This window comes from Chelonoidis abingdonii, chromosome 13 (assembly GCF_003597395.2).
Source record: "Chelonoidis abingdonii isolate Lonesome George chromosome 13, CheloAbing_2.0, whole genome shotgun sequence".
Taxonomy (NCBI): domain Eukaryota; kingdom Metazoa; phylum Chordata; order Testudines; family Testudinidae; genus Chelonoidis; species Chelonoidis abingdonii.
Window position 1 is genome coordinate 10,537,291 of NC_133781.1, and position 18,560 is coordinate 10,555,850.

The 18,560-nt window shown below is 54.3% G+C and overlaps 1 protein-coding gene across 1 annotated transcript in view; it reads left to right on the forward strand.

Moving 5' to 3' along the window:
• USP43 (ubiquitin specific peptidase 43) overlaps positions 1-18,560 on the forward strand; it is a 192,005-nt gene that overhangs the window by 113,020 nt on the left and 60,425 nt on the right. Inside the window, 1 exon segment of the mRNA XM_032777059.2 lies at positions 9,099-9,191. Within this exon segment, the coding sequence (XP_032632950.2) occupies positions 9,099-9,191 (93 nt within the window).

Genomic DNA, 18,560 nt, shown 5'->3' on the forward strand with positions numbered 1-18,560 from the left:
GAAGGCTGGGCCAGGGTTCAATGCGGTGACATGTGGGGCAGGGAAGCTTGTTTCAGGGCGGTCCCAGGCTGTGACAGGTCTGGTCGGTGGAGCTGAGATGCAGGGAGCAGCGTACACTGATTGCCTGCAGGCAAGGGGGCCTCAGAATGGGGGTTATCCTCTTGTCTCTGCACCAGGGAACCACGGCTGCTCTCATGGGCCAGAGACATGGGAGAGCTGGATTCAGTCCTTAGCTGTGGGCCATCACTTCGTCTCTTACCCCACAGGGCCTGGGCGGCTCAGTCCAGCCACACGAGGAAGGGGCTTGGCTGCTAAAGGGCAGGAGCCTCCCCAAAAGTCCTCGGCAACAATGCCCACCTGTCTGAGGCTGGCACTCTTGCCACACACAGGAGAACTCAGGGTCACACCCTTCCCTTCTCGGCCAGAGGGTTAGCAGCTGCGTCTACTAGTCTAGGCAGCCCCCGTCGCTTTCGTATCTTCACGTCTGAGTAGCAATCCCGATTGTTACTATGCCAGGTCCCGGGCTCAGCGAGTGCCACATCAGACAGGCTGTGTAAACGGAGACAGCGGAAGCCGGGTTCCTGCAGCTCAGGTGCCGTCCCCTGGGCCTGTCTGGGAGGACTCCGAACAGGGGAGCCCAGGCAGCCAGGGAGCTAGTCCAGGCAACATGAGCCCCAGGCTCTGTTCCTGGGTCTGCCTGCATGTCCTTAGGGCTCATCTCCACTTAAAATGCTGCTGCTGCACCCTCGTAGCACTTCGGTTGCTATAGAGACGGGAGGAATTCGTCTGTCGACCTAGCACTGTTTGCACAGGGCCTCAGGTCAGTGTAACTGTGCTGCTCAGGGTGAGAGTTTTTCAGAGCCCAGAGCGATGGCTGGCCTGATTTAATTTTAGTTTTACTGCATTCATTATCCTGTCAGCATGGACTAGTGCATGGCAGCTCTTGTATGATCACTGGTAACTGTCTGTTCCTACTAATAGTAACACACAGTCCTTAGCACTTTCCATCCATGGATCTCAAAGGAGAGCAGTGTCATTGGCCCTGTTTTACAGGTGGGAAAACTAAGGCACAGAGCGGGGCAGTGACGTGCCTAAGGTCACCCAGCAGGCCAGTGGCAGAGTCAGGAATAGGACACAGGTCTCCTGAGTCCTAGTCCAGTGTTCTATCCGCTAGGCCATACTGCTAGCAGGGAGGCTAGAGGTAAGCAGGGGCTGGCCCCTGTGCAGGGACCCAAGAGGAGGTAAGGTGTCATACACCCTTCTGGCTCCATGCAGAGGCAAGCCACAGTCCACCCTCTGTGACCGACTTGTCTCAAGGCACAATCTGGTTCTGGGGTGGATGTTGAAGATGGAGAGTTTGCTGCAGAATCATTCGTGTGCTGCCTGCCCCTCAGCTCTGCCACTATGTGGGGCGTTCAGCGCACACCTGTCGGGTGATCTCGCTTTCAGCCCGCGCCCCCTTTAGCTTCTCCACTCCTTCGCCGCCTTCTTTAATTGGCTCCCTGCCCTACCGACCCACTGGTGGTCTAGTGAGCTACCAGCCCCACAGGCTGCCTCCGTGCCTGTGCTGCATTTCCAGGCTATTTCATGATTTGTTCTGTGTGTCGTTAGCAGCTGACAAAGCGCCCCACACTCTGTGCTCAATGGGAAGCAGAAAGCGGCTGCCTTTGCTTTGGTCACCAAAGACAGCCTCCCTGTAGCTCTCGATTGTGCTGGGGGTATTGAAGCAGTCGTCCTTGCTCTGATTTCCTGCCCGGTTCCTAGCAAGAAAGGCTGAGATGTTCCTTCTTTTCGTGGATGCTGACGAGCTGATGCACTAAAATATCCAGGGGCAGCAGCATTCATTTACCTCTCCTTTGCATTTTCTTTTTTAAAACTACTCTACAGTGTGCGGGAAAGATGCCGGATGGACTCTTCGAAAACAGATTATCAGCCATGGGGCAGGGACCATCTGCTTGTTAGTTCTGTGTGTCCAGCACCTAGCGCGGAGGGGTCCTGACTCCCACCTGGGCTCCTGGGTGCCGATACCACAAATAGTAAATAATAATAGTAATAGCCCAGGTAGAGTAGAAGTGCAAGCTTCCCCCACCACACCCCTCAGCACAGACTCAAGGCAGCCACCGCTGGGAGGAGACAGCAACTCACAGGAATTGCTATGCTGGCTCAGACTGTCTAGTCCAGTATTTTGTCTCTGAAAGAGGCCGGCACCAGCTGCCTCAGAGGAACAAACCCGGTAGTGGGTAGTTGTGCGGTAATTGGCCCCCAGGGGATGTTTCCTCTGACTGCCCCCTATCAGTGATCGGTTAGTCTGTGCCCTGAAGCAAACAGATGTTGTCATTGTCTGTACATGTGTCAGCTCCTGTTTGAAACCCTGCTGAGATCGTGGCTTCCCTCACATCCAGGGGCAGGGAGTTCTGCAGGCTGTTGGGTGATCAAGCATTTCCAGGTATCGGTTCCACACGTGCTGCCTTTCACTCTCATTTGCTGCCTCCTCTGGGTTGTGCTGGTGTTGATAACATTGAAGGCAGCCCACAGGGTATGGGGTCCGTTTGGACCAGAGCCAGCAGAGGGGGTTGAAGCACAGGGTGGGAGCACTACTTGCTCATGCTAAGAGATGACCAAGGGGGGATCTAGCCGCATACAGGCAGTGGAAAGGTGTGAATGGGCCGCTGGAGGGGGATACTGAAGGCAACGCAGGGGGCTAGAGCCAGTAGGAAGGAGATGAAAGCCTGGGTTCTCCCCGGCCTCCTGGGCCTTTGCCCGGCAGGAGCACTGCTGAGTGCCCCCCTGCAAAATAAAGGGGCGACAAGCTGTCTGGTGCTCCCCTGGCACACTGTGGCGAACTGGGAATGTTCTGAATGTTTTCTCTGAATACTGTGTTGGTGCCTCAGTGTCCCTAGGCAGTTCTTAAGTATCTAGGTGGCGGAATAAGGGTGTGTGATTGCTACAGAGCAAAGGGCCAGTGCACCTAAATGCCTGGCACTCTGTCTCCTAGCAACTGATGGCCTGGGCCCCTCTCCTGCAAAGGTGCCAACTGAAGGTGTTGGAGACAAAGATGTCAGGTGACCTCCTGGCCCAGGAAAGGAACTGAGCAGAGGAGGAGGGGTTGGAGAGGTTTTCAGTCTGGAGTTGGCTGGGGACGAGGAGTGAGGGCAGATGTGGGGGTCTGACTCACTGCACCGCAGAATGGACCCGGCTGAGGGGTCTGGTTCACAGTACCTACAAGCTCTGTTTTAAACCGTGTTCCTGTCATCAAACAAACCTCTGTGTTACTGGTTGGCTGAGACTCACTTCTGACTGCGAAGTGGGGTGCAGGACCCTGTGGCTTCCCCAGGACCCTGCCTGGGTGGGCTCGCTGGGGGAAGTGCACGGAGGGGCGGAGGATGCTGAATGCTTCAAGGAGAGACCCAGGAGGTGAAGCTGTGTGAGCTTCTTGCCCTGAACAAGTCTGCTCCAAGGGAGAGGAGGCTCCCCAAAGTCCTGACTGGCTTTGTGGCGAGCAGTTCCAGAGCATCGCCCGGTGACTCCATGACATACACCCCTTCCTGGTTTCTTTGTGCCCAATGCTCAGCGGCACATGCTAAACCTGGACGGACCCCTGCTGTGTAGACCTTCCTTTTGCACCTTCCTGGCATCTTCGTGCCCCACACTGCACCACTTCTCTCTCTCTACAGCTAAGTCATGCAGCCTTTTTGCTTGGGGCATTTAATTAGGCTGGGAGACACGCTGGAGCAGGCAGGGTAAGGGGCTAAGAATCTGGGTTAGATGAGCACAGAGCTCTGTCCCTCTCTGGCATGAGGATCCAGACGTGTCCTGGCAAACCACTGTACGTTCCCTGGTACACAGTGTGCTGGGGAGAGCACTTGTTCAGACAGATGGTCGCATGGTGCCATGATGCAGCCGTGTCCTAATGGCAGTGTGGCAGAGTTAGCGAATTGGCAGGGCCTTCCCCATCAGACATTTTCAGGCATGTCCAGCATGCGTTTCAGGTCCTCGGCAGGTGTGTGCACTGCAGGTTAACACATGAAGGCTGCAGTCCATGCAGAAGCCAACATCTGCACCTCGTTCCCGGCATGTCTGTCTGGAAATGCGCCACTGAGTATTAGGAGGAAATCACATCTGCCTTGGTTTTAGGATTGAACATCTGCGCATGGCTACTTCTGGCTTGTCCCTGTGCAACAAACTGGCTCTCGGTGCACAGAGAACATCTGGATACAAGGAAGATCCACAGATGGCATATGATGGTCAGGTCTTGACCTGTTCTCTCCTCCCTATGACTTAACCCCATCCTCACACACATGCCATAGCGCATGCAGATCTAGTCAGCTGTGGCACTTCGGAGAGAGACGTCTTTTTGATGCGAGGCTTCGTTTTAATCTTGGGAAAGGCTGAGGTTGAAGCCAGGTTAAATAAATAAAAAATGGAGAAAAAGAAAGCTCTGGAAGCTTGAAGACCTGGAGATGTGAAGTTCCCATGGCTCTCCTGCAAAATGTCTCATGAAAGAAGCAACACACACCAAACTCAGCCAACCCAGGCCATCCCACACCGAGCCTCTCTGCCCTGCCACAACTATGCCCTGCACCTTTCTGGCACGATCCTGCCTGGCACAAGGAACCATGCCTTGCAGATGGCCAGAATAACTGTATCAAGCCTGTCTGCAGTCTGTGGCCCATTCCCCAGCTCCAGTCCTGCAGCCCTGGCCTGTACAGAGATCTCCAGGCTCTGTGGCAGTGATACATCTCTCACAGGATCAGAGATGTGTAAATCCACAGAGCCTGTGTAGCATTAATGAGCAGCAGGTGGAGATAAGCCATTGGCCTGAGCTGGTGGGGTCACTCTGATGTTTCCACGGTGAGTTCCATGGATCGGATGCAGACAGGTGGCTGAACCTCTCTGCCATTTACAGCTGTGGAGGGAGCCAGCTGGTGCCTGGCCCAGCTTTGGCTCCAGGTAAATAACCAGTGAGCATCACCTGATGGAGTGGAGCAGCCAGCTGGTGCCTCTTCACAGGTGGTTTGCTAACGAGAGATGAATGGAGCAGCCAAGGCCAGGTCTACACTGCGACTTTAAATCGGTTTAATGGCCGATATACCGATTTAACGCTGTATCCGTTCACACGACGTCGTCATTAATATCGAGTTAAACGGCTCCTTAAATCGATTTCGGAACTCCTCCCAAACGAGAGGAGTAGCGCTAAATTCGATAGCGATAACTCGGATTAGGGTTCGTGTGGACGGAAATCGACGTTATTGGCCTCCGGGCGGCATCCCAGAGTGCAGCACTGACCGCTCTGGACAGCAATCTGAACTCGGATGCAGCGGGCAGGTAAACAGGAAAAGCCCCGCGAACTTTTGCATTACATTTCCTGCTTGCCCAGCGTGGAGCTCTGATCAGCACGGCTGGCGATGCAGTCTGAAATCGAAAAAGAGCTCCAGCATAGACCGTACGGGAGATACTAGGTCTGATCGCTGTATGGGGAGACAAATCTGTTGTATCCAGCTCCGTTACAGAACACGAAATGCCAAAGCGTTTGAATAAAAAACTCCAGGATACACAGCGCTGCGTGACAAGCGTAACGGGAAGCCAGAGACTCAAATGGACGCTCATGAAGGGAGGGAGGGGGTACTGAGGACTCCAGCTATCCCACAGTCCACAGCAGTCTCTGAAAATTATTTGCATTCTTGGCTGAGCTCCCAATGTCTGTAGGTTCAAACACAGTGTCTGGCGTGGTTCAGGGAACAGCTCCTCAGTTTATTTCCCCCCACCACCACGTGAAAAAAAAAAGGGAAAGATTGCTGTGCTATGGCGTTTGCTCAATGCACTCCGCGAAAAAGGCGCCAAAGGGTTGTCTGCTGCCTTCACAAAGGGAGGGGTGAGGCTGTACCCAGCACCACCCGGGGCAGTGTTTTCTGCCCCATCAGGCACTGTGCTCTCAACACGGAAGTGGGAACTATGGGATAGCTGAGGAACAGCTACCCACAGTGCACCGCTCCTGAAATCGATGGTAGCTTTGGACCATGGACGCAAACAATCGATTTCGGGATCCCACTGTGGACGCGCTAAACCGATTTTATTAGATCTGTTTTGTAATATCGGTTTAAGGTAATTCGAAATAATCATGCAGTGTAGACGTACCCCAAGTCCAGAAGACACTGAAGGGAGCCCCTGTAGGGTGACAAGATGTCCCGATTTTATAGGGACAGTCCCGATTTTGGGGTCTTTTTCTTATATAGGCTCCTATTGCCCCCCACCCCCATCCCAATTTTTCACACTTGCTGTCTGGTCACTCTAAGCCCCTGTGATGGCTGAACTGGAGAGCAGAGCTCGGGGGAACACGGGAGCCGGGACTCCTGTAATGCGGGGCTGCTGCTGCACAACAGTGAAGTGCCTCCGCAAAGAGGTACAGGGACACACAGCATGCTCTGGGCCTGCAGCATTTCTGTCCCCTAAGGCAGAGCTATCACTGATCCCCTCTCCAGCTCTCCACCCCCCACCCAAACAGCAAGAGGCACATGGTAAAGGGCCCGAAGCAGGCTGGCTGGGATCCAAGCCGTGATCAGCAGCAAGTGCCTTCACACCAGGACCTAGAGCCAAACACACCCGGGCACAGAGGAGAGAAGTAATCGCAGCGAGGGGAAATCGCTCAGCCTCGGGTCACTGCCCTTCATGCGGAACACTCCGTCGTCGGTGGTGATCATACGGAAAAGCAAAGCACTGCTGGGCAGGTTTGGCTGCAGCAATTCCAGGAAAGTGGGGTGGGGACCGTCTGGCTGAAATTCTCTGCAGCTGGCTGCCAAAGAAGCAGATGGGGTAGCCGGCTGGACTGTGGATTTACCAGGCAGGTAAAGGTAGGCTTAGGCTGAGCCTCATAAACATGCAGAGCCATTCTACCTCCAGTGGAAACCCACTGCCATACGGCCTCAGGCATACTGTATGCACACAGGTACACGCACACACACCCCTCTCCCTCCCTGCACAACACCTGAATGCTTAGGCCATCTCACATACCACACACACACATTCATCCACACCCAGTGTTGCCATTCCATCTCCTGGGCCCATTCATCACTGAGTTATTGTTGCATTGATTCTGTGCCAGGGCATTCTGTGGGCATACAGAAAGTTTGTTGCCTTTCTGGGCCTCCTTGTGAGCTCAGGGCCCTACATTCTGCATTTCTACATGGCCCCATCACTTCCCAGTCCCATGGGCTCCTCCTTCTGAGCTCAGGATGCCGCCTCCATAGAGGTGAAGGCTGAGCCCTGCCTCTCAGACAGGATAGTCACAGCCCCCACCAGCCCCTGAGTGGCAAGTGCTTCAGCAGGCCACTCATTAAAACATCCCTCGGGTGTTGGATAGACCATGCAGAGGAGAAGGGAGGGCAGCCGGGTAGGGGGCACCTGAGTCTCTTGGGGAGGCATGGGAGGCAGTTTGGCATTGTAGATTAAACATATCTGGTGCTTCTTTGGCTAAAATGATCAGTAGTGAATCGCTAACACGAATGGTGTTCCATTAGGTTTCAGAGTTAACGGTCATTTGGGATGAATGGGCTTGAGCCTATGGTGTCAGGCTCTCTGCAGACTCAGGAGCACAGTGCCGCACTGGTTACATTTTGAAGTATTGTTCTCAACCATGAGGGTTAGAAAGATTTTTTTAAGTGTGAAAACTTAAGATTCTGGAATCTGGGGAGGTTGGGGAGGATACTGCTGCGAATTCTGCAGCCTGGGCTTCCCAGAATCCCTGGGACTTGACCCTCATCTGATTTGTAACGAACATTCGTAAAAATGATAGCTGTGTTGAAGAATGTAAGGTTGGGATAGCAGGGGGCTATGGGTCAGGAGTGAGGAGCAGCAGAAGAGCATGTGACTGTCTTAGGACTGGAATAGCAGAGGGCTATAGCCCAGATTGAGGGAGCCCAGCACAGCTGCCTTTGGGGAGCGCAGGACAGGAGACGCAGGAGTGCTGAAGTTGTCCTTGGGGTGTTCTAGCAAAGCTGCATAGGGAAGCTACAGCCCACTGGCTGCTCACACAGGACAGGGCAGGGCTCTGTCACACAAGCTCACATACGTGGACCATGGAAGGAAAGCCAGCGATGGTTTGATGTTATTGGCTAGGATTTCCTGGAGTCCCTTAGAGCAATGTGTCAGGGAGCCGGTGATGACCCCTGGCACTGGTGGCCAGATGTTGCTGCTGTTGTTTCTCGGAGGCTGCGAAGTGTGGAGCTCCAGGGCGGCACTGACCCGTCGAGAAATGATCTAACTCCTCCCTGTCTGGCAGAGAAGCGAAAGGAGCTGGATCTCCCTCTATCCCCGTTGTTGTATTGTGGGCCTGGAGGCTTCCTGTGGAGGCTCTGTTCACTTGAGCCAATTGGAGCTCTACAGGCTCCCATGCGATCCCAGTGGCCTAATACTCTGCCCTCTGCCATCTAGAGTCTGCTGAGTGCCCGGGGAGGGCGTGACCGGTCTGGCATCCCGCTGGGGTAGATAGTGGCCTGCAGGGAGACAATCTGGCATGGGATCTGAGTCAGGCTGCAAGAGGCACGACAGAAAGCCCAGTGCCTCGGATTTGTTTGTATCTATGGCCATCTCAAGCCAGCTGGGCCTTTGCGGCCTGGTCTCAGGCAGGGAGACTGTGCCGGATTTGGGAAGAGAGGGATAGAAAAGCAGCAGAAGTTAAAGGAAACCAGCCCGTTGTGTGGCAGGGCTTTGTGTCCAGGCCTCAGCGTGGTTGGGGCCTAGTATGGTTGCTAATGGGAGCAGGAGGGGAGAGAGCTATTACACACCAGGGGATGAATAGGACCAAAGTCGGGGGTGGGCCTGTTATCAGGAGAAACTTCCTGATGCTCAGATCTACAGCTGTGGAAGGGGTGGAAGCCCAATTGCCTAGATGGTTTCAGTGGAGACTGGGCTGGAGAACACAGTGTGCACCGTGACAGTCCTACACTGGAAGTGAATCACAGCTGGGAATCCCAGGATTGGAGCAGTGCCCTCACCTGGGCAGAGGGATGCTGCCCCTGGTTGCTTTTTGCCCTGGGTGGGGTGCACCCTGGGTCAGAGCCGCCCATGTTTAATTTGACTGTGGTTTCTTGTTTCATTTTTAGGTCCTCCTTGACCTGCCCACACTGTCTGAAGCAGAGCAACACCTTTGACCCCTTCCTGTGTGTCTCATTACCCATCCCCCTGCGCCAGACCAGGTACGTGAAGCAGCACCGCTGCCTCTGCTCTGAGCTTGCACCCGCATTGGTTCCCGGGAAACGTCTTCCATCCGCACTCTGTCCCTCTCATCCCCGCCCCGTCTCCTGCTGCCCCGGCAGGGTGAGGCCTCTGGCTAGCCTGTGAGCCCACCCAGAGCAGTGCATGGTGTGAACCACATGCAGCTTGCCTGTCCCTGGCAGGGGGCCCTGCTGCAGAAGGCATAAGTGTTGGAACTATGGGTGTTGGACGTGCTTCCGCACCCCTTGGTTTGAAGTGGTTTCCATTATAAACAGGGTTTACAGTTGGAGTCAATGGCTCTCAGCATCCCCACATACAAATTGTTCCAGTGCCCCTGGCCGAAGGTGGGGCTGCTCGCTGTGGGGGAAGAGGGTTAGTGTGGATGGGGTGTCAGGGGTGTGTCTCTGGATTCCAATCACAGTGAGCTGAGCGGGTCCCATCCCAGTTGCTGTTGGTCAGTCCACAGCCCTGACGCACCATGCTACTTGTCAATGTGGTGACCTAGGACTGGCAGAATGAGACAGTCAGGCTGGTGGAGGATGAGCAGAGCCGTGTGTGTGGGGAGCCCAGGGCTGGGATACCAGGGGACTGCGAGTCGGAATTGAGGGGCACTGATACAGCTCTGTGGGAGAAGCCCGGGGCTGGGATAACAGGGGGCTGCGAGTCAGGATTGAGGGGCACTGATACAGCTGTGTGGGAGTGTCGTAGCTTCCTACTCAGATTTGAACCTTAGCGTTCATAAACTGAGAAGCTAGCATGAACCCTCTAAGCTTAATTAGCAGCTTAGATCTGATATCGCTGCCACCAGCCAAGGATTCCAGGGCTTGGCTCCCTCTGGTCTCCCAAAACCTTCTCTGGGGGACCCCAAGACTCAGAAGCCCTGAGTCTTACCACAAAGGGAAATAACCCCCCTCCCCTTGTCTTCTCTTTACTTCCTCCCCAGGCTTCCCCTCCCTGGGTTATCCTGGAAGATTACTGTACTTAAACTCCTTGAATTACAAAACAGAGAGGACAATTCACCTTTCCCCCCCCCCTTCTTCCCCTGAGGCTGCACACATTCACCCTCCGTAAATCTAACACAAAGAGAATTTCCCTTCCCTTCATTCCTTAGCCTACCCAGAGAAAACTCAAACAGGTCTTAAAAAGAAAGCTTTATATAAAAAGAAAGAAAAACACATAAACATAATCTCTGTATCAGGTTGACAATACAGGGTCAATTGCTCAAAAGAAAAAATGAATAAACAACCTTATTCAAAAAAGAAATACAATTTAACCATTCCAGCAACTACACACATGTAAATACAAAAACAATATAAAAACCTATATTATCTTATACCTGTACTTACACTTGGAAACGGAAGATTAGAAGCTTGAAGGTAGAAAGATCCCTCTCATAGCCGAGAGACAGACAAAAGACCCCCAACCAAAACATTCCCTCCCTGAGCTTTGAAAAATCCGGTTTCCTGATTGGTCCTCTTGTCAGGTGTTTGGTTTCCTTCGTTAACCCTTTACAGGTAAAAGAAACATTAACCCGTAGCTATCTGTTTATGACAGGGAGGAGCCCGGGGCTGGGATAGCAAGAGGCTGTGGGATGGGAGTGAGGGCACCAGCAGAGCTGTCTAGGGGGAGCTCAGGACTGGGAGATCGGAGGGTGATGACTGACATATGCTGACAAAGCTGCAGGGCAGACTGGTGGGTCCTTGGCTGGAGCAGCAGCAGCTTATTTTCAATCAGGACCGAGGTGCATCGGCTGTAGCTGGGCCAGGGAAACACTTGCAAAGCTGCTCTCCCTTCACTGCCCCGCACTCCCACTCTGCCACCCGATGGGGACATGGCAACAGCTGTGCTCTCCCCAGGCCCCAGCATGGGGGTGGGACTTCCGACTGTAGGCATTAGCCAATGAAACATTCTGAAACAAACAAACAAAAAGTATTTGATGTTTATCCAATGAACACCGGAAATGGCTACTTGTAGTTACAGGTGGTGGGTGATGCACTCTGCAGGGCAGATTCCTGAAGTGCACTAACTTGCTGCATGTTAACAGGTCTGCTCAGACCCTGCTGGTGCTCTCTAAAGGTTGCCTAGTGCACTTTAACCCAGCGCCAGTTGAAACAATCCTACGTTAACGTGCACCAGGGAACATTACCAAAAGATACTCAGTCCAGCACGTGCAAAGGAAAACCCTCCCCCCCTATTTTTGGACAGCAGCATAAAACTAAAAATTTACTAAAAATTACCCCTCAAAATGAAATGAATAAATGCTAAAAACCAGATGCCCTCCATGGGGGGCAGAGGAAGCTCAGTAGTCGCCATTCTGCCCCCTGCATTAGCCAGTTCTGGGTGCTGCAACCTCTAATAGAAAGGTTCTGTTATGGGAGGTCAGCCCACTATTCTCACAGGGCAGCTTTCGTTCCAGCTCCTTCATCTGTATTTCTAGAAACTCAGCTGCTCTTTCTCCAGCTTGGACAGCGCCAAGCAAGGAGCAGCTGCAAGGGTGTTGAAAAGGCGCAAACTTGCCAAGGAAGGAAGAAAAGAAAATGAAATTTTTTATTGATATTGGTGAGAGCAAAACAACCATTTTCTTACCAGTCAAATCCTCCTTTGCGTGCTGAACTAGCAGCCGTTTCCTACATATCTGCTGCCCTCACACTGGCTCATTAGGACACAGATTACCGGCTCCTGTGATATCATTGCTCAGACCCCAGATCTTACAGGCGAGAGCTGAGGCCTTCCACCCCACAGGATTGACACTTCCAAAGAGCCGTTTTCACATGTTGCAATCGATAATAGATGCAGGTGCTAACAGCAATGTCAGTGCTGAACTGATAGACATAACTAGTAACAATTCCCGCGGCAGGAAGTGTGTTTGGCAAGCATCTCATTGGAGCTGCAAAGTTAACGTGCGATTAGTCGCAAAAACCGACAGCAGGAGAAAAAACTTGTCCCTGCGTGTCTGGGAGTCGGCTCCACCGAGCGTCCTGACCTTGACACAACATCTGCTCCCATTAGCTCCACGGAGCCCTCACTGCTGGCCAGTTCTGTCTGTCTCTGGTTGCACAACACCCAGCACAACAGGGTTCCCGGTGCGTGTCAGCAGCCCCTGGGGCTAGCATGGTGCACTCCAGGGTGAGAGTTCCGCTCTGCACCCACAACCCTGCCCTCCAGCCCTGTCTGACGGACATTTACGGGGTGACGGGGGAAGAGGCAGAAGGAAAATGAAGCAGCTGAGCACAAGCTCAGAGCAAGGGGCATCATGAAGTTGTAATGTGGTCATTGGTTCCCCTCTTACGCCTGGGGCAGTCATCCTGTACCAGGCGCAGATTCCTTTCCCCTCCATACTGGATCTGCTGCGCTGGCCAGTGTGTGTGCGTGCGTGCGTGTGTGCATACGTGCATGTGCGTGCTTGTGTGGGTGGCAGGATGACCAGATGGCAAGTGTGAAAAATCGGGACAGGGAGTGGGGGGGTAATAGGAGCCTATACAAGAAAAAGACCCCAAAATTGGGACTGTCCCTATAAAATCAGGACATCTGGTCACCATGTGTGTATGTGCATGCATGCATGTGTGTGCATATGTGTGCATGTGGGTGTGTGGGTGCATGTGCATGTGCGTGTGTCTGTGCATGCATGTGTGCACCTGTGTGGGTGGGTGCATGTGTGTGCATGCATATGTGCATGTGCATGCGAGTGTGCGTGTGTGTGTGCTTGCGTGCATGTGTGCGCCTGTATGTGTGTGTGTGTGTGTGTGTATGCGTGCATGTGCGTGAGCACACTTGTGCAGTCAAGTCTCCACCCAGCTGTGTTGGGGGTGGAGCAGTGGCTACCTTTGCATGGGGGGAGAAGGGGCCACAGATGCTTTCCTACTAGCCTGTGTGGATGCGTAGCCAAGGTCCTGGCTGGCTCCCCAGTGCCCAGCCCCACCTCTGCAGAGAAGCCTGGAGGCGGTTGTTCAGGTCTGTCCCAGTCTAACCCCTCAGGAGCACCATGCAGGATGGGTGCAGCAGCTGGAGGATGCTACCCAGAGACTTAGCAGCTGTTTGGAGTTATTTGTCCCGTCCCTGCCCCCGTAAGAGCAGCCTGCAAGGTCCCGTCATAAGGCAGAAGGGACCATTAGACTCTGGCCTGACCCCTGCAGAGCACACGCCACAGGATTTCACCATTACATCTGCAGTTAGCCCAGTCACTTGCCTCTACCCAGTGCATCTCTTCCAGAACAGAGGCCAGCCTTCCTGTGGAGACCGCAAGAGATGGAGAATCCACCTCTTCCCTCGGCACTGGAGTCCAGTGGGAAATCACCCCACTCTGCTCACAATGGTTTCTGAAGAGATGAGGAGCTTTGCCTACCCCAGATGGCTCCAAGTCATGAGTCAGCCCCCCAAAAATCATGAGATAGGCTTTAAAAGCTTGAGTGTGTAACCAGGAATACGTCTGGGGGTTGTTTGTGACCGACTGGCTTTGGAGCCGTGAGGTCACATCCAGGCCATGTTTCCAGCTTTTCTCCACAATCACAAAGGCTAAGGACTTTTTTTTAAAATCCAAGATGAGATTCTCCTCCGTCCCCAGGTCTCCAGGAGCTGGGGCTTTAAGAAAACCTCTGTTAGTGAGAGAATTGGCAACATGGCATCAGAGGAAAATTGCAACAAATAACATTTAAAATCTCTCTAAGAAAGATTTAAAATAGGAACTAAGGGCACTGTTTTAATGGCTGCTACCACAGGCCCTCTCAGGCTTAGAAAGAAAGATTGCAGGGCCCGGAACACAGACAAGTTCCCGTCTGCAGCAACCCAAAGCTCCTACTGCTTGCGCTGTGGATCCCTGAGACAGCATTAATTAACAGAACTTGTATCACAGCCGCGTCTGGAGGCTTCAAACAAGATCAGAACCTCATGTGCTGGGCACCGTGCAGACCCAGAGCGAGACAGTGTGTGCTCCAAAGAGCTCTGATAAGACACAGAGAGGCTGAGAGGGGAAACTGAGGCACAGAGACTTGTTTAAGGTCACACAGTGGGTCACTGGCAGAACCATGTCTCCTGACTCCTGGCCCATTAGCTCACCCTGCCCCTTAAACTAGAACCTCTCCCCAGTCAGGACAGCACGGCCCACCCTGGGGCCTGGGAGGTTAGCGAGGAAATGTCTACTGTGTTGATCCAAGTTCTGCAGAATGTGGTGGCCTTGTGAAGCTGCCCTGAGCTTAGGGGGTTGGGGCAGTCCTGCGCCAGGTGGGTTAGTGGGCCCAGTCCCAGCACAAGCCCCAGCCCCAGCTCACTAAATATTGCTTATTGGCTACGAGTCCTGAGGTCTGACATTTCAGAGGAGGTGTGGGGGAATCCCACCGGAGGGTCTGATCCAAAAGCTAAAAGGATTTGTTCCTGCGGAATACAACATCCTGTGTCTCTCCGTGCGTTCCGGGAGGGGAACTCAGGTGCTGTGAGTGGCGACCTCCCAGCCCAGCACTGATTGGGGGAGGGAGAACTCCCAGGGTGTGGGGTGGTCTGAACACTGTACCGAAATATGTAGATAGCTGGATGGGGAGAGATGTGTACTGGGGTAGACAAGTAGGTAGGGTATAGATAGATAAATAGATTATCAGTGTGTGTATTGGGATGGACAGAGGGGAGGGGGGTGTATTGGGATGGAGAGATGGGTGGAGGGAGTGTACTGAGATGGATAGATGGGGTGGAGGTGTATTGGGATGGATAACTAGCTAGATGTTTCTGGGGATAGATGGACAGGTAGATGGGTGTTTGTGTGAATAGATAGGTGAGACCATGTTACAGAACCTAGACCAGTGGTTCTCAAACTTTTGTACTGGTGACCCCTTTCACAAAGGAAGCCTCTGAGTGAGACCTCCCCCCTTATAAATTAAAAACACTGTTTTTATATTTTTAACAGCTTTATAAATGCCGGAGGCAAAGTGGGCTTTGGGATGTAGGCTGACAGCTCGCGACCCCCCATGTAATAACCTCGCAACCCCCTGAGGGGTCCCGACCCCCAGTTTGAACCCCTGACCTAGACCATCTTTGTGCTCCCCTCTGCCCTGCCCACTTAGCTCCGTTCAGGGGATCAGCCTGGGTATTAGAATAGGCAACCCCTGCTACCTGGGGCACTCCCTGGGCACCACTGGCAGCCAGAGGCAACTGCCTGGCTCGAGGGATATGGGGCCTGTCAGTTCTGGAGAGTGGGCTCCCCTGGAGACTCCCAGCCCCCCACCATTTGGAGCAGGAGACTTAAAGGCTGGTCTCAGAGCAGGGGCAGAGCACAGGGCATAGGTAGCTGGTGTCCCAGGACAGTCTTGGGAGGTCAGTGGGAGAGGGAGGATAGGTTAATGGTTAGGGCATTAGCCAGGGATTTGGGAGACCTGGGTGCAAATCCCTGCTCTCTGCAACAGAACTTCTTTTCTTTGCTTGGGTAAGTCACCTGCTCTCTCGGTGCCTCCGTTCCGCCATCTGCACAATGGGGATAGCAGGGCTGCAAAGCTGTGGGGAGGGTGAAGGCCGCGAGGTGCTCTCAGGCTATGGTAGTGGGGGCCTGCAAGCTGGATATGCACACCTTGGATCGTCCCAGGCTCTGGGCATTCCTGGCACCTGCATCTCTGCCAGCAAAGCCCTCTCTTGAGTTCAGCCCCTGGTAGCTGGCTGCGTTTTGACCAGTTTGGCGCTGAGCTTGTGGAGTGGATGGGAACAATCAATGGAGACTTTGGCTGTTTTATGCAGGCAGCCAGCACTGCCTGGGAGCCAAGAGCTGCTAGCGGGGTCGGGGGGTGTCTGCCATGCTGAGTGCTGCCTCAAACGTTCTCTCCTGCCACACGGTGAAGGCTCTGCCCGCTGAGGGCTGTCCCCAGGAGCTGCCACTGGTGCTATCGGCCCTCAGATAGCTCATTCAGTTTAAAGGGTAAGGAACAATGCAGCGGCAGCATGGCGCAGACAGGCAGCCGAGGGCATGGATGTGTCTCCTGGGGCAGAGGGGGAGGGGACCCTCTATTTCACTGTTGACAGGCAAATGCCATGAGTGCCTCTGCACAGCAGTGCTATTATCAGCCTACCTGGTGCCTCGGCTAAATGAAACATAAGTGCTGCAATCAGGGGATGCACTGGAGAGAAGCAGCTCACCTGCCTGCCAGGCTTGGCTGAGCCCGGGGACAAGGAGAGCTGGGAAGTGCATGAAAGGCAGGCTGGGAGAACGTGTGTGGTAAGAGCCAGCGCGGGCTCTGAGTGTGACCTCCTCCTGGGCACTGAACCTGCTCCATGCCTAGCACCAGCCTGCAGTGAAGAGCTGACCTGGCGTCTTCATTCCCTAGGAGCAGGCCAAGCTGGGGTAGACATGGGGGCGCTTTGGCTTGGGGTGGAGCTTGGCAGTTGAGGGCTCCTGCTTTGGGGGTTCTGGGCAGGCCCTGGTCTGGCTGGCTTTGGCCTCAGGCGGGGTCCGTCTGCTGGTGCCTGTGTTGTGAAGCGTCCAGGCCGTGCTGTTCTGGCTCAGCCACCAGCAGCTCATGAGGTGTTAACAGAGCGGCTGCCATGAAGGGTCTGTCTTCACTGTGGAGTTAGCCTGGCTGTTGCCCCTGAGCCCCCTACACCCACATACAACCGCCTCTCACTCGTGTAGAAATGCTTCCAACCCGGGCTAGCTGGTCTGGCTGGGAGTGGGTGGGAGTCCACATGCTGCTTTCACTGGGGCTGGAAACCCCCTCCTCACTTTGCAGTGAGGACCTAGGTTAAAACCCTCAAGTGCCATCGGTGCCCCCCCATTCCTCAGGCGGGCCAGGACGGGCAGGTTCTCCCACAAGCCCCTGGGAAAGACGCAGAGGGTGGCTCTGCTCTCTGCAGCCCAAAGGACCAGGGCACATGCCCCCAGAAGTCCTAGTGACACACACAGGTGACCGCAGTGCAGTCAGGACACAGTAACTGGGGCAGGGCATTGCAGTGGGGCTGCTCCTCACCTCCGGGCTAGGCCAACCCTGGGGCTCCCGCCTGGTGCAGTGCAGACATCCCTCGGGGGAGTAGAGGAGGTGGGGCTGCCTGCATGGACTCCTGGGGCATTTCTCTCTTACTTACAGGCACTGCGCCCGGGAGGGGCCAAGTGCCTTGCAGAACAGGTCTAAGGCCATGTTGTCTCACTCCCGAGGCTGCAGCATGGCTGTATGAGGAGGCACCTCAGAGAGCCAGGAAACAACAACAGGAGGTTCAGGGGCTGGGATTCTCCTGATGAGGGATGGCTGCCCCGGCCCGCGGCTGTTGCTGAGCTGAAGATCAGAGCCTGCTGGGAGCAGGTGGAGGGCAGGCACAGACCAGGGGCGAGCAGCCCGTGCTGGGAATGGGCCTGGCTCAGTCCTTGGCTGGCCGCTGTAGTTCATGTGTCTCTCTCTGCTGGGCGGCAGAGCAAAGAGAACAGCACCAAAAGCGATGTGGTAGGACTCCTACCCATGTTGGCTCCTGGAGTGCTGAGGGGCAGTCCGGGCACCCACCTCCACATCTCCCTTAGCGAAGGACAGGGTCTGGGGCTTGGGCGGAGGAGACAGAGGGTGAGGAGCTCTCTTGGGACAGGGGGGATGGATCAGGTGACCTTTGGCTTTGAAGGTGACCCTGGGGCTGGGTAGCTGAGTGGGGAGCTTGGCCTAGGGCTGGGGGAGAGGTGAAGTTGAGTGATGCAATGATGTGCTCAGGAAGTTCAGGGTATGGGGGAATTGGGGCTGAACAATCTGGGGGTCTGAGCTGCAGGAGGTGTGGGAGCTCAAGAAACACAGTGTGTGACTGTATCGGCATTTCTCCTTTGAAGGTCTGGGTTCAAACCCAGCTCAGCATCCCAGTGAAATGCATCTGGCTGTCTCAGCCCAACTCCAACAGCCACTTGCCAGCCTCCCCTAGCCATGGGTCTCCCACCTAAGGAGACAAGTGACAAGGCTATTTCTAGCCACAGTTCCCAGGGTCCCTGCCAGCCCCACATTTCTATGCTTTATCTTTGTTCTAGCTATTTTACCTATGTTCTAGTTTTACCACAAAAGGGCCGGTGCTATCCCATGATGCTCTGCAGCTGCGGATACAGCAGGGCTATTGAGCACTGGCTGCCCTGATGGGAGGCCTTTGCCAACCACACAGCCAGTGCATGTGGGAGCTACTGCTGGGTTGTAATAAACCACACCCTAAACCAGTAGTTCCCAAACTAGGGGTGCTGCTTGTTCAGGGAAAGCCCCTGGCGGGCCGGGCCGGTTTATTTACCTGCCGCGTCTGCAGGTTTGGCAGATCGCAGCTCCCAGTGGCCACGGTTTGCCACTCCAGGCCAGTGGGGGCTGCAGAAAGCGGCAGCCAGCATGTCCTTTGGCCCATGCTACTTCCTGCAGCTCCCATTGGCTGAGAAC